This window comes from Pyrus communis, chromosome 16 (assembly GCF_041283825.1).
Source record: "Pyrus communis isolate YQ-2024b chromosome 16, ASM4128382v1, whole genome shotgun sequence".
Taxonomy (NCBI): Eukaryota; Viridiplantae; Streptophyta; class Magnoliopsida; order Rosales; family Rosaceae; genus Pyrus; species Pyrus communis.
In genome coordinates, this window is record NC_142580.1 from 6,013,583 (window position 1) to 6,035,168 (window position 21,586).

At 38.1% G+C, this 21,586-nt stretch overlaps 2 protein-coding genes and 2 pseudogenes across 5 annotated transcripts; 1 reads left to right on the plus strand and 3 right to left on the minus strand.

Annotated features, from left to right (window-relative positions):
* Positions 1 to 108: 108 nt before the first annotated feature.
* Positions 109 to 4,170, minus strand: LOC137731481 (uncharacterized protein At3g49055). The gene is made up of 5 exons (XM_068470597.2): positions 2,181 to 4,170; positions 2,000 to 2,076; positions 1,723 to 1,834; positions 1,507 to 1,623; positions 109 to 826 (listed from the first exon to the last, which is right to left on the minus strand). The coding sequence occupies exons 1-5, from the start codon at positions 3,579 to 3,581 to the stop codon at positions 470 to 472; spliced, it is 2,064 nt and encodes a 687-aa protein (XP_068326698.2). The 5' UTR covers positions 3,582 to 4,170; the 3' UTR covers positions 109 to 469.
* Positions 4,171 to 6,195: 2,025 nt separating this feature from the next.
* On the plus strand, positions 6,196 to 14,541 carry LOC137731483 (Copine (Calcium-dependent phospholipid-binding protein) family). 4 transcript variants are annotated; one of them, XM_088687560.1, is made up of 12 exons: positions 6,196 to 6,291; positions 6,780 to 7,029; positions 7,174 to 7,258; positions 7,358 to 7,498; positions 7,587 to 7,700; positions 7,786 to 7,883; positions 8,007 to 8,086; positions 13,172 to 13,277; positions 13,384 to 13,511; positions 13,601 to 13,826; positions 14,066 to 14,122; positions 14,245 to 14,541. In XM_088687560.1, exons 2-12 carry the CDS (start codon positions 6,796 to 6,798, stop codon positions 14,323 to 14,325), a joined length of 1,350 nt encoding a protein of 449 aa, XP_088543686.1. In that variant the 5' UTR covers positions 6,196 to 6,291; positions 6,780 to 6,795; the 3' UTR covers positions 14,326 to 14,541. The 4 variants fall into 4 exon arrangements, with proteins under 4 accessions (XP_088543686.1, XP_088543687.1, XP_088543685.1 ...); XM_088687561.1 differs by having other exon boundaries at positions 6,217 to 6,267; XM_088687559.1 differs by lacking the exon at positions 6,196 to 6,291 and adding an exon at positions 6,425 to 6,568.
* Positions 14,542 to 16,177: 1,636 nt separating this feature from the next.
* Positions 16,178 to 16,807, minus strand: LOC148689872 (secreted RxLR effector protein 161 pseudogene; annotated as a pseudogene).
* Positions 16,808 to 19,718: 2,911 nt separating this feature from the next.
* On the minus strand, positions 19,719 to 20,936 carry LOC148689873 (uncharacterized; annotated as a pseudogene).
* Positions 20,937 to 21,586: the final 650 nt, after the last annotated feature.

A 21,586-nucleotide genomic window follows, 5' to 3' on the forward strand; every position in this document is an offset into this window, starting at 1 on the left:
GGATGTTCTTGCATTATACAACTCGAGAAACTAGTACAAGATACGAGTAAAAGGGAAAAATGAACCAACATCGTAAATAAAACATGATACGGCATCAAACATATAATCTTGGAAGTAATTTTCCCTTTTATTTGAACTTCAATCGAACCTTGGTATAAGCAATGTAAGTTAGTAGGGTTACAAAATGAAAAGAAAACGTCCACGAAAAATTTCTTTCAGAAACTACATCACAGTGAGAAAATCATAGAAACCTTCCCCCTGAAGAAGCATGAATACGAAAGGTTACCTTGCGCTGCAAGTAGCCACTACGCGAAAACAAGCAATTACATGTCCACTGCAAACAAGAGGGCATTGAAGAGTGGAGAGTTAAAAGAAGCCATTTTTTTACTGTTCTAATTTTGAAATATCACAATAAATACACAAAATGAAACTATAAGCAAAAGGAAAAGGAAAAAAAAAGAGGTGGGAATCATAGAAGAGGTTCAGAGAGCTCCATTTCATTTGAAGTACTCTCTTGTTGTGTGTCGGTGCGACTGACACCTACGAAGTCCAGACCAAGCCACTGCCACGGCCAGCATACATATCTAGGTCCACTCAGTCCCCTTCTTGTGTCTTCCCGATTTTCAATTTCTTCAAGCTGACGTGTAAGCTCCTCTAATCTATCCCGGAGCCTGGTTGCCCTCAAGTCTGCCAATCTCAATGATTTCTCAGCAGCATCTCTAGCTGCCATAGCAGCATTGGCTGTCTCTTCTTTGAACTTGAGTTTCTTCTCTGATTCCACAATTGCCTGCTTAGCCTCTTCAAGTTCCTTCTTAAGTGTCGACAACTGCATGTTCCAACCATAGTCATTATAAACTACGACTTAGAAGCATGCTAGTTGAACAATGAAGATGGAATATGTGATATGAAATGAGCTTCGTAAACTTTTTTATGCAAACTATCAAGCCCTGGTTGTTAGGATAAACCTTTGGGTCCATTGGAGTGTGATATTTCAAACTTATTATGTTTAGTTAAAGGCGAATGCCAAAGTGATCTTGAATGGATATTACCGAAACATAAGTCCTTGTTCGTGTGGGAGGAAAGAAGAAATACATGGATTCCAAATGATTTGTTATAACATGAAAAATTCCTGGTCACTTTAGGTGTTTGAATCAGTTATTTACTTGAAATGAATGTAGTCTGAAGATTTTGAATAGTAAAGCTATTACTAACAATATACTTCACCCTGCCACAAGTATCTGTTCCTTTACGATATGATCCTATATTTCACTTCACAATCAGGCCGCAGCCAGACACTGTAACAAGTTGGACCTATAACTCAGTCAAATCCCACCATAGTCCCTTTACTCCCGAAAAGGACTGCAGGACAAATCTATCTGTTTTATACAATTATATGAGCTCAGACCCTAAATATTTATTTCTTCCACTGAGATATATATCATTTGAATGCAAAAAACTGGGAAACCAAGTGAAGAAAATGACATCATGTCAAACTTGCAAGATTACCTGTGTCACAAATTCTTGTTCTACACCAGTGCCCGCAGCAGCTTCTTGCTCTGCTGCAGCTTTCCATCTTGCAATTTCTTCTTCAGCAGCAGCAATGTCCATCATTAGCCCTTCAACCTACACACGGAATGGTTTTACATAAATCCTCAAATTGGTTCATTAACAGTAAGTGCTACAATAGATCATTGATTTGTAAATAGAACAGGTATAACATACACTTTCATTTGCTATTCTCTCCTTCTCTTCAAGTTCCTCGATTCTGTGCATTCTGTGGTCGAGCTCCTTAGCTTGAGCCTCAACATGCTGTTTGAGTAAACTCAACTCCGCCCTTAATACGGTAAACAGTAAATGAAACATAACAATACCGTGTCAGGACAAAGTTGACAGTATTAAAGCACAAGTATTTGATTAGTGCAAACGAAACTTCAAGTTAAGGTGTATGCAAACGCCAAAACTGATTTGAAATTGAATAAGTTTGGGCAAAACAGAGTACCTTAATTCCTCCGAAGCATGTTGCAGGTCAATGATTTCAAGCTGAGCTGCCTTAACAATGTTCTCCAAAGCCCCCGCCTATATAAGATATTACCAATTACATCAGCAATGAAAAAAATAGGGTTTCAAACTGAAACAAATTCAAAATAAGAATCAACACAACTAACAGTAAGGGTACTTACTAATGCGTATATTTCATCCTCCTTTGTCTCAATATCCACATTGTCATCCCCAGCATGCTTACTAAACTTGAAATCTATCCCGGCCTCCCTTAAACCATTTTCTGCAGCTTGAAACAATTCATTTGTCATAGATGATGGACTGGATGTGATCCTCTTTGACAATGCACTCCTGAGTAACGATCCAATTTGTTCTTTCTCTTTAACTAACCGATTCACTGTTTCATCCAAATGCTTTATCTCACGATTCTTTTCCTCAGACAAATCCCTTGTCTTCTCGACAACAATCCTGCTTAATTCATAAATGGATTCCATCCCAGCCAAAGTTGCACGTATGTTCTCCTCCATGTCCGTTTCCTGAGGGACAAACAGGGACTCGGAAAACTCTGACTGATCCAAATTATGGGCATCAACGATTCTGATAACATTATATAGCCGGTCATGTATTTTTGAAACCAGATTCAACTGATCAAAGAGTAACCCCCTCTGCACTTCTGATTTTGAGTCCAAATCCGTCAACTTATCATCATACTCTCCAACCAACTGCTTCAACTGGGAAACCTCCTTCTCAGCCTTACTCAACTTTTCCACCATCTCCTTCTCAATATCAGAAACTTTCCCACTCTTTTCCGCAATGCTCTTCTCCAAATTCTCAACTGCGGATGTCTTCTTCGCAACCTCATCTCTCAAACCACCGATCGTGGCCTCCAGCTGAGAAATTTCAATGGCAATTTCATAATTTCTCTGATCCATCTGCTCTCTAGTTTCATTCCTAGACTTCACTGCAGTATCAATCTGCCTCACAAGCTCTTCCACAATCTCATTCGCCCGCTTAATCACTCCGTAGGCGACCGCCGGAAATCCCGTGTACTTCTGCGACCTTGGCAATCCCCCACCCCCAAAATTCTTGAAATTGCTAACTTTCCCCGATATCTTGTCCATTCCAGACATGAGCATATGAGTCGAATTCCCAATCTCAGCCCTCAAACCGTCCCTCTCCTTCACCGCCTCCTCGAACTGCTTCGCAATCTCCTCCCTCTGCTGTAACGCCTCCTCTTTCGCCCTATTCGACTCCGCCAACTCTGCCGTGACCTGCTCGTTGGTTCTACAAGCTTCTTCCTTTTCACGCAGCGCCTCGTCCCTCTGTCTCCCCCACTCGTCCCGCTTCTTTATCGCCTCGTGCGCCAGAGCCTTCAGCCGGTTAAACTGAACCTGCAAATCCGACTTCGAATTCTCCACCGCCTCGCGAGCTTGCCGCTCGCGGTCCAGCTCGGCGATCAGCTCGCGGAACCGCTCCGGTGAAATATCGTCAGGCGACGGAGTCTTTGTCGCGATCGGTACCGGATCATCGCTCTCCACGTCACTGAGCACCGCATCGTTGTCCTCGTCGCCGGCGCTTGCCATTTAGTATATACGCCAATCGCCGAACTCTTTCTATCGCCGATTGTGCAAGCACAGTCTCATTCCGAGTAATTCCGAGTACGATCAAATCGCCGATTTTAACCACAATTCGTAATTCGTGAACAAAACAAATTTGAAATCCTAAGGATTAACCGGATTGGAAAGGGAATTGGCGAGTTCGCGCGATTGGAAAGGTGGGAATTTTGGGCGGTAACTTTGTTGAAGAAGGATTGGGAAACTGGGAATTGTAAGTTAACTTAATCCAAAGAGATGGATTTGGGAAAGGGATTTCGTACCTGTAAACGAGATGAAGGAGGAGGAGGAGGAGACAGAGAGAGAGTACCAGCGACGGTGCGTATCAGTGACGACAACGAGACGACCAACCAGTCTCCCTCTCTTCTTTTCCCGGAAGATTTTTTATTTTTTATTTTTATTTGTCCAAATTATTTTTAATTTTTGTTTGATGCAATCTATGATTAGGAGGTATAAGAATTACGGCCGTAGGCCCTCCGCCGTGAAAGTTATTTTCCTATCGCAATTCTGATGTTGTTTTTTCCGCTCTCCGCCGCAAGTGTTATATACTATATGCTATAACCTCGCGTTTGTTTTTATAAAGACGAAGAAATCGATTAAACTTCACAATGCGGTTTAAGTTTGTCTTTAACAATAATCTTAACCTGATGTGAAAATAAATACCTTCAAATTATAGTATAAGTGTTGCTTATTTTTCTAAAAGTGATATTTTTGTCTAAAAATTTATTGAGAGGAGGAATAGAACCCGAAACAGAATGAGTTGAAAAAAAATACTAATATTTTAAAAAATACATCACTTATAATCTCTAGCTTGCTATGTTATTTTTTTCTTTTGGAAAAACGATATTATTTACAATAAAGGGTGGAGATGGGGCTAAGCCTCACAATAAACTAGCAATAATGTATTTCAAATTCGTTTTTGGCGAGAATCGAACCTAAGACCTCTCTTATTTAATCATCATGATGAAATTTCATTGTTTCTTATAGAACAAAATATTTGTCAATTTCTTTGAACTCAATTAGACGTCTCAAATATTTTCAATATAGCTAATATTTTACAAGGATGGTATGTAAAGTGCAACTTAAAAAATAAACAGTTTAAATTATTTAAGTTCGATGTGGTATGAATCCCATAATTAATTCACATTGGTTGGGTTGATTGGTGAATCCACCAAACTGCCTACCCCTACATGTTGGGCCAGTTTTGAGTAAGAGTACAGTGAAATGGGCTCAGCAATTACTGGGTCCATATTGCTTGGTCTCTTTTAATGAGGCCCAATATATTCTGTAGATAGACCAAGTTAATAGACTTTTAATAAGGCCCCCATATTTTTTTTTAGGAGAAGCAACTTTTTCGCCCTTTTTTTATTAATTTTGATAGGGAGTGTTGTAAATCTTGTGATGTGTGACAATTCTATAATTTCGAAACTCTTAATGATCGTAATCCCCAAGTTGATAGACTTTTAAAGGAGTTTAACCTCACGCTTCAACAACTTCGGACCCCGACCAAACTAACCCGATAACTTGTTCAAATCGCAACTTCATGTTCCCACACTCTTAACATTTTTCTACAAGAATAATGATAAATATTTTATGCCTACAATATCATCATTGACGAATATACGAATGATTGTCATACCGTCATACAATATAATAAATATATTATATGAGATAAATAAACAATAAATTGTATATTTAGTACGGGTTGTGTTATCCACATATTCAATTTTACCTCTCGCAATTTTCCGCTATCAGATTGAATGAATTGAAGAAGATCAACAAAAAATAAATTAACGAGAGTGTGTGAAAAGTAATAATGAGTATCTAAAAGCATTACTAGAATCAATCTTTTACTTTTTTGGGTCAACGTACTAGAATCAAATTATCAATCATAATCTCAAGTAGAATAAAAATGAAATTAACTTTAAAATCGTGACACATTCTGATTTATCATACAATTTCACAAGGTTTAGCAAAATTAGGTGACACTTCCATATCTATCCTAGTTCAAACGGCTAATAATTAATTCAGTAAATTAAGATAACGACCCTAGAATCCTGCCCATCTCCCAATTAATAATAATTTAGTTTCAAGTTCCAAAAGGAAAAAGTGAATAAAAGAGTAGTTAGTATCTGGGAAGAGTTGGGACGGTTATGATCCGTCTCCTAAGTTCGAGTAATTTTACTTTTTAATACAATGTTATATTTACATCTTTTTTAAACCGTCGCGGTAGTTCACTTTTTGGAAGACTGAGACGAGCATTTTAGCCTCTTCTCACAATCATCGTTTAATTCATCAGTGTGAATAATTCAACTCAAGACGTTTCATGTGAAATACAGACTTGAAATTTGTCTCCAACCAATTGAATCATCTAGTTGACATTATATGAAGACATTCAATTAGCATCGAGCCCACCCTACACGAACTAATAAATCCGAATAAAATAGAATATCAATTTGTCTAAAATAAAAAGAAGAAAAAAGTTGACTGACCCTATCCGGTTTCCTTGCTGGTCAGGTTACGTAAATACATGTAGTGTATATATATATATATATATATATAGTTCATCTATCAGAAATCAGAACCTTGGTTTTCATTTATTCTTCCACGAATTGCCTCGGAGTTTCGTGATGGGCTTCCTGCAGCTTACTTGACTGTAGGTTTTGGTGGAAAATTAAAAGTAAACGATAATTTTCTTTACGTCGAATTTTTTGAATGATTTAAATGGTCGGCGTTTGTTTGAATAAGTCCCCTTTTGTTGCCTAATGATACTAATGTTTTTGGTCTTTGTTTATTTCTTATGATTATTTTCCGTAGGGGATTTTCGCGCTACATTCTCGTCCTTATAGTTTCATTACATATGTACTTTATAAAGTCGTGGAGTTTTTAAGCATTACTCAGTTTTCAGAAAAGAAAACAAATTAACAGAGAGATAGCAGCTTTACACATAATTTTTGGTAAAATAGAAGCCTTTTTTTTCTTTTTATGAAGTTATTATATTAATGTCAGGTTCCTCATGGTTTTTATTTCCTGTATACACACACACACACACACATATATATATATATATATATGCAGGTTGACATTTGAACTACTGCCTCAGCTTCGGAGGAAGAAAGAAGAATACAGAGTTTGCTGTATTATTCAGAAGGGTTTTTCGTCTTTCAGATTATACTACTTTCTGATGGGAGGAAAAAGCTCGAAAGATTGGAGTGAGAGACAGTTTTCGCACAGCGAATCAACTGCTTCTTCATGGAATCAACATGGCTACTCAGAACCATCACACCTACCACAGCATCGGTACGCTCCTTCGCCATCTTTTAACGGTGTGTCTCAGCCAGTTAGAGTTCCCCAGCAACGACGGACTTGGCATAAAAGTTACTCAAGGATAGCTGATAATTACTGTTCCTTGGATGAGGTTTTTGTTCTGCCCTGCTTTCAACATATTCATATATAAACGACGGTTTAGTGTCCCTTGTTTGTTCATTTCTACTTTTTTTTACTAAAAGTTTGTAACCAGTTTTATTTGCATCATTAATTTTTTCCAAATAATAATTGACAGGTTACTTCTGCTCTTGCACAAGCTGGCCTAGAGTCTTCTAATCTGATTGTTGGTATTGACTTCACAAAGAGCAATGAGTGGACAGGTTAGTCTTGTCTTAATTCAAAGAAATTCTTTGGTCACATAACATCATTTGAAGGAATGCAATATGCTTAAGCTTTGTTTCGACCTTTCTTTTTAACAGGTTCGAGGTCATTTAACCGAAAAAGCTTGCATCACATTGGAAATACTCAAAATCCCTACGAACAAGCGATCTCAATTATCGGGAAAACATTATCTGTCTTTGATGATGATAACCTAATTCCATGCTTTGGATTCGGAGATGGTAAACAAATCATTGTCTTCTGCATTATTTCTATGTGGAACTACTATTTGGATGATGTGAATGACAACTTTCATGTATATTCTTGTAGCATCTACATGTGATCAAGACGTCTTCAGCTTCTATGAGGACAAGCAACACTGTAATGGATTTGAGGAAGTATTGATGCGATACAGAGATATCATTCCCCATCTTCGACTTGCAGGTACTGCAGCCACTAGTCATTACAGGGGCTTTCGCAAATATGCTTCAATATTTGGTTAATCTGAAATTTTGGTTCCTTATTGCAGGACCTACTTCTTTTGCCCCCATTATTGAGATGGCGATGACTATCGTTGAGCAAAGCGGAGGCCAGTACCATGTTTTGCTGATCATTGCCGACGGGCAGGTAATTTGGTTTTAACCTATTTTATTACAAGATGAATCCCCAAGGAAAATGAACAAGATTATCAAGAACCAATCTGCAGCATCTTTCTTTGTTAAAATAATGAACCCTTTTTTTCTATCCTAGGTGACAAGAAGTGTCGATACACAACGTGGTCGTCTGAGCTCAGAAGAACAAAAGACAGTTGATGCAATTGTAAAAGCAAGGTAAATTTTCACAGAAACACATTATTTTACGCGAAAATTTTGTAATTTGTTTTTTTTTTTTTTTTTTTTTTTTTTTTGCGTTTCTGACCTTGTTTGTTTGCAGCTGTTGGAAATTCAAATCAAAACAGGATTGCTGCTAGCCATTGTTGAAAAACAATGTCAAAGTTAGGCATGGAAAGTTAGGCAATGTTAGGTATGGTTGAATAAAAATTATTAGGTGCAATTAATGTGTTTTGTGTGGTAATAAATAATCTTAGTTTAATCATTTGGTTTGCTATAAATACCCAAGTTCTCAAGCATTGTAAATCATCCCATCCGAATCCCACTTCCAATTGTGAAGAAGCTTGTAAGCTTTCTTATTCCAACAGTTTGTAAACCTTTTCATATATCAAAGTCCAAGTGTTTTGCCAAAGCTTGTTGCTTCCCTCCTTTCTCTATTTCTTTCTTTGTCCAATTTTATTTGAGAGTGCAAAGTGAAAGAGGTGTGATAGAGTTTGTAAACTTATCACCCACATATTTTGGTATTGAGTTAGTAAACTGTCAAATACCAACAATTGGTATCAGAGCCAGAATACCATTCTGGCAGGTGCAGCAGTTATGGCGTCCAACTTAGTGCAACTCCAAGTTCCCACATTGAAGAAAGAAAATTATGAAAGATGGTGCATCCAATTCAAAGCATTGTTTGGATCACAGGAGCTATGGGAAGTTGTCAGTAGTGGGTATGTTGTACCCACTGCCGAGCAAGAAGCCGTATATACTGCGGATCAAAGGAACACTCTCAAGGACTTACGAAAGAAGGACCAAAAGGCGTTGTATCTTTTATACCAGGGTTTGGAAGATTCAACGTTCGAGAAGGTTGCAGAAGCAACAACGAGCAAGCAAGTATGGGATACACTCAGTACAATCTACAAAGGAGTAGATCGAGTCAAGAAAGTGAGGTTACAATCACTTCGAGCAGATTTTGAAACTGCTCATATGAATGAAGGGGAGAGCATCTCCGACTATCACTCAAGGCTCATTGTGATAGTAAATCAGATGAGGAGAAATGGCGAGAGACTCGATGAAGTACGAGTTGTGGAGAAGATACTCCGGTCACTCACATCTAAGTTTGAGCATGTGGTGACTGTCATTGAGGAATCCAAGGATTTGGAGGTGATGAGCGCAGAAGAGCTACTAGGATCCCTCCTAGTTCACGAGCAACGCATTCAGAAGAATGCAAGCCCCACAACGCTAGAGCAAGCTTTGGAGTCAAAGTTGAATATTGACAAACCAAATAAAGGTCGTGGGCAGTGGAACTCACGTCGTGGGAGCTCATCCAACCGTAGCCGAGGACGAGCCCGAGGAAGAGGTCGAGGCTATGCACAAAATCAAGGTCAGTCTCAGGAGTGGAGATCTACTCGAGGAAAGGCGCATATCCAGTGTCACAACTGTAAGCAATATGGACATTATGCCAATGAATGTTCACATAAAAATGGTGAGCATGTCAACATGGCAGAATCAAGTGGAAATACTGATGAAGAACTTACAGTCTTACTAGCACACCATGATTCCAGTAGCCAACAAGATGTTTGGTATTTGGACTCTGGTGCAAGCAATCACATGTGTGGAAAGAAGGAGTTTTTTGCCGAACTCAAAGAAGGGGCCTATGGATCTGTAAGTCTTGGTGACTCCTCAAAGTTGCCAGTTGAAGGCAAAGGGAAGATCAAGATCATCCAGAAGGATGGAAGAGAAGAATACATCTCCGATACCTACTACATACCAGGTATGAAGAGCAACATTCTGAGCATTGGTCAACTGCTCCAGAAAGGGTACATTATACATATGGAGAACATGCTTCTCACTCTCAGGAATGCAAGGAGAAAGCTTATTGCACGTGTTCGAATGTCAAAGAACCGGATGTTTCCGTTGAATTTGAACACAAAGATTGGAAGCTGCAACATCGGTGTAATGGAAGATGAGTCATGGAAATGGCATCTTCGATTTGGCCATCTTAATTTTAACGGCCTAAAGTTGCTGTCAAGTGGAGGAATGGTTCGTGGTCTACCCCAGATTGAAGCCACACGCCAAGTATGTGAAGGTTGTGTGCTTGGCAAGCAAGCACGACTATCGTTCCCTGTTGGTGATACATGGAGAGCAAAGGCACCACTGCAGTTGGTGCACACAGATATATGTGGTCCATTGGATCCCATGTCTTATGGAGGTAATAGGTATTTTATTACCTTCATTGATGATTTCAGTAGAAAGACTTGGGTCTATTTTCTCAAGGAGAAGTCAGCTGCCCTAAAAATTTTCAAGGAGTTCAAGGCACTCACAGAGGCAGAAAGTAACCACAAGCTTGTGGCTGTGAGATCAGATAGAGGTGGAGAGTACACCTCCAATGCTTTCCAAGCATACTGCAAGGAGCAAGGAATTAGGCATCAACTTACTGCTGCCTATACCCCACAGCAAAATGGGATAGCCGAAAGAAAGAATCGAACCATCCTTGACATGACAAGGTCCATGCTTAAGGAGAAGAATTTGCCAAAAGAGTTATGGGCAGAAGCTGTAGCTTGTTCGATTTATTTGTTGAATCAATGTCCAACAAAGAGTGTCAAGAGGATGACACCACAAGAGGCTTGGAGTGGATACAAGCCGAATGTTACACACCTAAGAATTTTTGGGTGTGTTGCATATGCTCAAGTTCCAGAAGCCAAGAGGAGGAAACTTGATGATAGAGGTGAGAAGTGTGTGTTTGTGGGCTATAGTGAAGAGTCCAAGGCATACAAGCTCTACAACCCACTAACTGGCAAACTAGTGGTTAGTAGAGATGTCATCTTCAGTGAGGAAGAGACATGGACGTGGAACAACAAAAAAGTCAGTAAAGAGAAGATCGTCTCCACTGATTTTGAAGAACCAGAAGTTGTACCACCGATTGAGCAACAGCCTGCTCAAACAATCACAACAACTCCAGTGCACAGAATTGCAAGGAGTGGTCCTACATCTAGTGAGGAAAGCAGCTCCTCAACTCCAGTGAGGTTAAGGAGTCTCACAGAGATTTATGGACAAGAAGAAGAAGAAGAAACCAACCTTTTCTGCTTGTATGCAGACCACGAGCCTTTCTCATTCAATGAAGCTGTGGAAGAAGATTGTTGGAAGAAAGCCATGGAAGAAGAGATCCATGCCATCGAGAAGAATGACACTTGGGAGCTGACAAAGCTCCCACCAAATCAGAAGGCTATTGGTGTCAAGTGGGTTTACAAGATCAAACGCACTGCAGATGGAAGTGTGGATCGATACAAATCAAGGCTTGTAGCAAAGGGCTACAAACAGAAGTATGGAGTGGACTATGATGAAGTCTATGCTCCAGTTGCGAGACTTGACACGGTAAGATTGCTAATCTCTCTTGCCGCACATCATAAATGGAAAATTTATCAACTAGATGTCAAGTCAGCCTTCCTTAATGGAGTACTTGAGGAAGAGGTGTACGTGGAACAACCGGAAGGCTTCCAAGTACAAGGAGAAGAAGATAAGGTGTATCGTTTGAAGAAGGCTTTGTACGGCCTCAAGCAAGCACCACGAGCTTGGAACTCAAGGATCGACAACTACCTTCACCAAAATGGATTTCAGAAATGTCCATACGAGCATTCAGTTTACATGAAGAATGGTGAAAAAGGGGAGTTCTTAATTATTTGTCTCTATGTAGATGATTTATTGTTTACAGGAAACAATGAGGCAATGTTCCATGAGTTCAAGCAATCCATGTTCAGTGAATTCGAGATGACTGACAATGGATTAATGTCATACTTTCTTGGCATAGAAGTGAAGCAAGAAAGTGATGGTATCTACATCTCTCAACAAAGGTACATGAGAGACATATTGAAGAAGTTCAATATGGACAAGTGCAACACTGTCAATACCCCAGTCGCAACTGGATTGAAGCTGTCCAAAGGAGGAGAGGGTGAGTTTGTAAACTCAACAGTGTACAAAAGCCTCGTTGGAAGCCTAAGGTACCTTACAATCACAAGACCTGATATAGTTTATGGTGTTGGACTCGTGAGTCGATACATGGAAACACCAAGAGAGTCTCATTGGCTGGCCGCCAAGAGAATTTTGAGGTACATAAGAGGTACTCTAAACTATGGTCAATTTTATAATTTTGGTGAAGATGCAAAATTATTTGGTTATTCAGATAGTGATTGGGGAGGTGACCAAGATGAAAGGAAAAGCACAACTGGTTATGTGTTTTTTCTAGGATCAACAGCTTTCTCATGGACTTCAAAGAAGCAATCAATTGTTGCTTTGTCATCATGTGAAGCCGAGTATGTTGCTGTAGCCTCAACCGTGTGTAAGGCAATTTGGTTAAGAAATCTGTTGAAGTCAGTGTGTCATCCACAAGTGGAATCGACTGTGATTCACGTAGATAACGTGTCTGCAATCAAACTTGCAAAGAATCCTGTTCAACATGGAAGGAGCAAGCACATTGATACCAGGTTCCATTTTCTAAGGGACCATGTGAAGCAAAAGACAATTGAACTTGTCTACTGTCACACCAAGGAACAAGTGGCAGACATCTTCACAAAGCCATTGCCAATTGAAACATTCCGGCTACTGCGTGAAATGCTAGGAATGAAGGCGTTTTGATTTGAGGAGGTGTGTTGGAAATTCAAATCAAAACAGGATTGCTGCTAGCCATTGTTGAAAAACAATGTCAAAGTTAGGCATGGAAAGTTAGGCAATGTTAGGTATGGTTGAATAAAAATTATTAGGTGCAATTAATGTGTTTTGTGTGGTAATAAATAATCTTAGTTTAATCATTTGGTTTGCTATAAATACCCAAGTTCTCAAGCATTGTAAATCATCCCATCCGAATCCCACTTCCAATTGTGAAGAAGCTTGTAAGCTTTCTTATTCCAACAGTTTGTAAATCTTTTCATATATCAAAGTCCAAGTGTTTTGCCAAAACTTGTTGCTTCCCTCCTTTCTCTATTTCTTTCTTTGTCCAATTTTATTTGAGAGTGCAAAGTGAAAGAGGTGTGATAGAGTTTGTAAACTTATCACCCACATATTTTGGTATTGAGTTAGTAAACTGTCAAATACCAACAGCAGCGAGTACCCATTGTCTATAGTCTTTGTGGGAATCGGAGATGGCCCTTGGGACATGATGAGGGAATTCGACGACAATATTCCTGCTCGAGCATTTGATAATTTTCAGGTGATCAGAGACACATTCTAATATCAATTAGTTCTCCAAAACATCGTTGGCTCCTAGAAGTTTGCTTACTTGATTCTGAATGAATCGGTTTTCTTTACCAATGCAGTTTGTGAATTTTACGGAAATCATGTCGAAGAATGTGGATCTATCCAGAAAGCAGACAGAGTTTTCTCTTGCAGCCTTGATGGAAATTCCTTCTCAATACAAAGCAACCCTAGAGCTTGGAATATTGGGGTAAAAACTTGCAGCTTAATATTTTAACTTTTACCAGTTTTATGCCGGAGCATTTTAATAACATGAAAATCATTTGCCTGAAAAAGCAGAGGACGCAGTGGGAATTGTCCAAATAGGGTTCCCCTTCCTCCACCCCACAATGTTGCAGTCTCAGTAGGCAGCAACACGAGGCAGTTCGGCTCGAGGGATAGTTTTCAGCAGAGGTCGGCTCCTTATGCTGGATATAATACAGGAGGTAGCACACCTTCTCATACAGGATATGCTCGATATAATGCAGAAGCCAGCACACCTCCTTACACAGGATATAATAGTCAGGTATCAAATATGTTTCCATGAAATCAAGTTCACATTTTGGGAATGTTTATGTAGGAAGCACTACTGTTCGTAAACGTTTTTGTTGGAATTTTTTGGTAAAAACTTTAAGGCACGACAAAACTTTTACTAAAATTCAAGTGCTTTCTAGCGCTTTTCCAAAAAGCTCCTACTCTTTAAAATTTGCAATTTGTTTACTTTCTCCTCTGTATACATTCAACTTATTCTCATTTTTTGAACAGGTTTGCCCTATTTGTCTTACTAATCCAAAGGACATGGCCTTTGGTTGTGGGCACCAGGTAGACCATTTTCTTTGTGAATCCAATCTTTCAGGACCTTGATCTATCCATGCAAGTTACAAGTAAACCGTTGCACTGACGTTCTAGATTTTTCTTCTTTTGCCTTCGTTATTGTGTGGCAGACTTGTTGTGACTGCGGAGAGGACCTTAAATCGTGCCCGATTTGCCGGAGCAATATCCAAACTAGAATAAGACTCTACTAGTCATGTGTTTGATGGACATCTCTGAGATTTGTAATCTGGATCAAATGTTCAGTTGTATGTACTCTGGGCGTGGAAAGGTCATCTATCAAAGAGTTTTTCTAATGTATAGGATTCGAACCGGAAACTTATGTGACGTGCAGGAGCAGACAATCTTAGTTGATGTGTGTTCTTGCACCTGGAAGCCTCTGTGTAAAGTATGAACCGATAGATTCGCCATGCTTGATGGCCTTGTTTATTCCAGGAACTTCAGGTTTTGTAGTATGTATCACTGCAATATTTTTCCTGATTAATGATTAGATGACAGTGGTGAGATACCATTGATGTTTGGAGATGGTTTTCTAGTATGCGTTGGTGTATAGTATAACCAAGATCGTCGGCCACACATCCAACCCCCATTCATTCACGCGACTGGGTTCATCTCGAAACCTAATTCTTTTAGTGCAGGAATGAAATGTTTGGAAATGATGGTCGGCGTCATCCTGACATTTCCGGGATGTGGAGGAGGCTGTGCTTTTTTATTTGTTCTTGGCTCAGAACAAGATGGGCTAGCCATCAGTAAAGGAATCAATTCAGAAACACCCAAAGTCAAATCCCTAATTGAAATCCTGTTCAAAATTCGCAGAATGTTGCAGCAAATCATGCTTTCCTTCGTCAAAATTCACATTTCCCTATACACTTCATAACTATCAAGAATACAAATAGCTTGACTTGAAGACCTTATATGTATATATAAGTGTACATATATATACTTAATAAAGCATATGAAGATCGAATACAACAATGCATATGAACTACGTACTGTAATAAATGCATGCAACATTGTTAGCCCTAGTTTCTGCATAATGCATTCTGTCTATGGACAATGAATGCATGGAACTTACTCCAGAATGAAGCCATGGGGATCAAGACGTGATTAAGACCTTCCCTTCTGTTGGAAACGTATTGGAACCCCTCACTGTCGATAGGACTAGCGTTTTCATTAAGAGAACCATGCAACTGCCCGAGAAAGGGGGTTGAAACCCTAGTTATAAGGATGTAACTGCCCCTCCTATCATGGTTGTAGTTAATTTCAGTTTTCCAACTCCTTATAACCGTTCTCTACATCATTTTGTACAAAACATATAGTTTTCTCACCTTATATTATACATTGATCAACATGTATAAGTTTCATTACATTATATCTCCTATAGTAATGTTATTTCATGTCTTTATTAGATGTTTTGATTCACTTCTCACATATAAGTTCTAACATTCTCCCACATGAGAATGATGAAAACATCTAAATGAAATAACTAACAAGTCACCACTGAGATGAAGAGTTGAAATAAATCTTTCAAACATACTCAAAGAGGCATTAGATGAACTTTAGACAGTATAATACAATTTGCAGTACCATTTGTACTAAAATCACATACTAGTCGCATTCAAATGAGATCATGTGTGAGAATAAACTTCTGAATAAGAGAATTCTTCATTACAAGCATTACTTCCACATTGCTTGTCAAATAAGAAATGGCACTGCAGCTGCCATTCTTTCTTTATTGCTGCAAGATTACAAACATCATCATATGCTTGATTAGCATTGAGCTTTCACAAATGTAGTACATTATCATGTAATATGATTTGCATTCATTATAAGCACAAATTTTGATCAAAACACATACTTAAAGTTGTGGAAAATTACCTTACTCCCACATTTAAACATTATCGATAGTTGTATGCAGTCCCATATTTGGCATATGCCTTTGAAATGCTGTCACATGCAATGCCTTGGTTAATGGATTTGCAACCATATTAAAGGTGCTGATATGTTCTAAATCAACCGTTTCATTTCTTATTTCATCTTGGAGCTTCAAGTATTTGATGTCCATAAGTCTTGAAGCTTCAGACCTTCTGTTATTTTTAGCAAAGAACACAGCTGAAGTGTTGTCACAATAAATCTTGATTGGTTCTTGCTTTTAACTATCTTCATGTCACATATCAAATTTCTCAGCCATATACCATGTCTCATTGCTTCAAAACATCCTATATATTCTGACTCCATTGTAGAAACAGCCCTTGTGGTTTGCTTTCTGCCTCTCCATGACACTGCACCCCCAACCATTATAAAAATATATCCACTCATGGACATTCCATCATCAATGTAGCCTCCAAAATCAGCATCGCTATAATAGACAAATTCCAGGTTTTGAACACGATGATAACTTAATACATAGTCATGTGTCTTTCTCAAATATCTTAGTACCTTTTTGCCTGCATTCCAGTGTGCAATACCAGGATTTGATTGAAACCTTCCTAGTACACTTAATGCAAAAGCTAAATCAGGTCTAGTACATACTTGTGCATACATAACACTGTCTACCAAAGATGCATACGGATTATCCTTCATAACTCGAATGTTATGTTCAATTATAGGGCACTGTGAGAGGGAAAACTTATCCCCTTTACCAATGGGGACATCATCCACACTGCAAGCTTCCATATTGAATCTCTTCAACACTCTATCAATGTAGTTCTTCTAGGATAGCCCCAAGGTTCCATTCTGCATATTCCTCACAATCTCAATACCCAAAACATAATGAGCCTCTCCCAAATCTTTCATATCAAAACTATTACATAGCATTTTCTTGGTTTTAATCATTAACTGCATATGAGAGCTTGCCAATAGTATATCAACCACATATAAAACCATGAAAATGAATTGAGATTTGTGTGCTTCATGTAGATACAATTATCAATTTTGTTCTCCACAAAGCCAAAGGACTGCACAACTTGATCAAAACATTTATACCACTACCTCAAAGCCTGTTTTAAACCATAGATAGACTTATTTAGCTTACACACTAGATGTTCTTTCCCCGTTTCAACATATCCTGGGGGTTGTACCATGTAAATGTCCCCATCAAGACTACCATTAAGAAAGGCAGTTTTGACATCCATTTGGTGAAGTTCTAAGTCAAAATGAGTTGTAAGTGCCATAATAACCCTGAAAGAGTCCTTTGTAGAAACTGGAGAAAATGTTTCTGTGTAATCCAAGCCTTCCTTCTGTGTAAACCCTTTGGCTACAAGTCGGGCCTTAAGCCTTTCAATCCTTCCATGAGCATCCCTCTTGGTTTTAAATACCCATTTGCACCCTATTGCCTTTTTAGTGTTTGAACCATCAACCAAAGTCCAAACATGATTACTTGCTATGGAAGCAAGTTCTTTTGACGTTGCAGCCTTCCACAAATCACTCTTGTAAGTCACTGGATCATCTTCATCACCAAGATCATACTCAACTTTTTGTAGATAACAAAAATAATCATTTGGTATAGCAAACTTCCTGGTTCTCATCGATTTCCTCAATAAGGGTGCTTGAGGCTATGTAGATGATTCAGGTGCTTCAGTAGTTGATGCAGATAAGTGCATTGGATAATGTAAGACCAATGTATCTTGATTTTGAGATGTAGTTGCTGCAATAGGTGTAGGGATACCAGTTGCAATTACAAATGAAGACAATGGTGTTGCACTAGATAAATACAAGGGAATTGTAACATTGTTAGGCATTGTAGAATCTTGAGACAAAGGGGAAGGGTCTTCATGCTCTTTAAACACATATGACTGTCTGAGATGTGCTTGTGATAAACCAAAGTCTTTAATAAACTTAGTATTGTGACTTTCAGCTATTCTTGTATGTGCATTACGACAATAAAATCTAAACCCCTTGGATTTTTCTGCATAACCAACAAAATAGCAGCTAGTTGTTTTCAACTATAACAACACAAAACTTATAGTCAAGTTGGCTTGAAGCAACTACCTAACCTAGAGGTCAGGGGTTCAAACCCTAACGCTAATATGTTTTTGATTATTTATATATGATTTTTTTTTTGTTCGGTTCGGTTTTGGCAATTTCGGTTTGATTTTTTTCAACTTCGGTTCAGTGCGGTTTTCTGTTTTTTTCGGTTTTTGGTTTTTTCAACTCACCCCTAGTTTTCATATCGAATTTTCTCTCAATGGGATTACATAACCCAGCCTCACATTTACAGCCCCATGTATGAAAGTGGTTGAAACTAGGTTTTCAACCTGTCCATAACTCAAAATGAGTGCTTGGAACTGCTTTAGTGGGAACTCGATTGAGTATGTAGTTAGTTGTTTTAATTGCTTATCCCCATAAGAACTCAGGTGGTTGTGACTACGATAACATACTCCTCACCATGTCTTTAAGTGTTCTATTTCTTCTCTTTGCAACACCATTCTATGATGGAGTACCAAGAGTGGTGTATTGAGCAACAATACTTTCTTGTTCAAGATACAAGGCAAATGAACCTTTGTGTTGACCACTTTCAATGTATTTGGCAAAATATCCACCTCTCCTATCTGATCTCACTACTTTAACATGTTTATTCAACTGGTTTTCAACTTCAAGTTTGAAAATTTTAAAGCAATTTAAAATTGACTTTTCTGAGATTAAAAACAGATAAGTGTACCGAGAAAAATCATCAATAAAGAGAACACAATAGGAGTTTCCACATAATGTTCTTGTTGGAAATGGTCCACATACATCAGTGTGTATGATTTGTAGCAAATCATCACTTCTTTTGGCAATTGTTTTCTTAACTGAATTGGTTGTTTTCCCTTTGAAACAGTCAATGAAATTCTCAATGTCATTAAGTGCTAGCTGTGGCAATACACCATCTCTCATTAGCCTTAGCATACGATCTTCAGAGATATGTCTGAGCCTTTTGTGCCAAAGTACTGAAGAATTATCATCAATATGCATTCTCTTTGAAGCAACATGCTCCACATTAAAGCATTCTTGAAAATAGGTGCACTGAATTTGCCACAATTCACCATTAAGAAAAGCATAACCAAGTAAGTTATCATTACTGATTGTGAATGAAAAACCGAATTTGATCCTTGTCTCTAATATAAGAAAACCCACCTTTTACAAATTGAGTTGCTGAAAGTAGATTCCTTCTTATCGAAGGTACATATAATACATTATTTAAAACTAAAACATAACCAGAAGACAACTTTAACATGGATGTGCCAACAAATTCAACAACCACTTTACTACCATTTCCAACATAAACATTGTAGATGTTCCTATTTGTCTCCCTCAGGCTTTGAAATCCTTGCAAAGAGTTTGTAATATGAACAGAACATCCAGTGTCAAACCACCAAGAATTTGAAGGAATAAACACCATATTCGACTCAACAGTAATAAAAACATCAATAACTTTGTTACCTTTCCTTATGAGCCAATCTTTAAATGCAGGACAATCATTCCTTAAGTGTTCAGTGGAATAACAATGATGGCATTTCTTGAAATGAAATTTATTAAGTTTGAGACCAGAATTGGAATGATCATCATTTTTTACAAAAACATTGGAAGTTTTGAATGGTTTCTTGGGAAAGATAGAACTTGGTTTCTGTGGAGTCTATTTGGTCCGTTTGTAATTGGGGTTCTTGTAGTTTGAGACCATTTCCCCTTTACCCTTTACATGAAAGAGATTGATTGCTTCAGTTTTGATCTTCTTCAGCCTCTCTTCTTCTTGACAGCAAATTGCAATCAGTTCATTAATAGCCCAAGATTCCTTCTAAGTGTTGTAGCTAATTTTGATACAATGCGAAATGAACCAAAAATTGATCAGTAATGCCAATATCCATGGCATTAAGCTTGTTGGAGAGATTAACAAGCTTAAGTAAATGCTCCCTCACACTACCAACACCATCATGTCTGGTATTGATCAACTCAAAAAGGTATGCACCAATTTCAGCTTTGTCTGATCTCTTGTATTTTTCTTCAATCCTTGCCATGCAATCCTTTGCTAGATCACATACTGAAATCCCTCCTCTTATGTGATCTTCCATAGCATTTTGCAAAATGAGCAAGGACATTTGATTTTCCCTTTCCCATTTGGCAAAACTATCCCTTTGCAATACAGTACTACCATCTGTGAGTGATGATGGCTAAGGCAGCTTAAAGGCAATATCAAACTCAAGCATTCCCAAATGCAATTCAACTTTTTGTTTCCAAGCTTTAAAATTTGTTCCATTCAGTTTCTCGATGTTGATCATGCTCAACATATTGAAATATACATAATGTGTACATAATGACTTGTGAATTCATATTGAATGACATGAAGTCATGCTTAAATCTATAGAATCAGTATCACCTTTGGGCAAGAAACTGCCTATAATCGAAATATATGAATCACAAATCTGTATAAACATTTACAAAATATAATAATCAATGTAAACTGATCGAATGCCTTTGGGTAAAATTGTATACATGAACTATCATTTTTTATAACTGATCATACTTGTAGTGACTGCAGTAGACACCAACATGGTTTCATAGAGCCTGATCTTAACTTTCAATATGCAGTACACTCTTGATATTAAGTGTTTGATATAACAGAACCATTATTCAGGAATGAAAATCACTTTGGTGACCCATTCTCACAAATTGAGACAATTCAAAGAAGATGTAATGGAACAAAGTTTCAGAAACTGTTGTGAAAGGAAAATTGGTGCATAATCTTTCAGTTTATGAATCTAACTAAAACATATATTGTTTCCTTGTTCGAGTTCAATGCAAATGTTGGTGGCTCTGATACCACATGAAAACCTTATATGTATATATACGGGTACATACATACATCTATACACACACACACACACACACTTATTAAAGCATATGAAAATCGAATACAACAATGCATATGAACTACGTACTGTAAGAAATGCATGCAGCATTGTTAGCCCTAGTTTCTGCATAATGCATTATGTCTAGACAATGAATGCATGGAACTTACTTGAGGTTGAAGCCATGGGGATTAAGACGTGATTAAGACCTTCCCTTCTGTTGGAAACGTATTGGAACCCCTCACTATCGATAGGACTAGCGTTTTCATTAAGAGAACCATGCAACTACCCAAGAAAGGTGGTCGAAACCCTAGTTATAAGGATGTAACTGCCCTTCCTATCATGGTTGCAGTTACTTTCAGTTTTCCAATTCCTTATAACCATTCTCTACATCATTTTATACAAAACATATAATTTTCGCACCTTATATTATACATTGATCAACATGTATAAGTTTCATTACATTATCTCTCGTTATAGTAATGTTATTTCACTACAAGAAAAATGAGCTTTGGGTACAAAACAAAGGGCACAATTGAGAATTTTGTGTCAGTTTGACCACCAAAAAGCTTAAACAATTCCCATTCCATAGAGGGCACCATCTATTGTGCCCAATGTTAAAAAAAGCAGA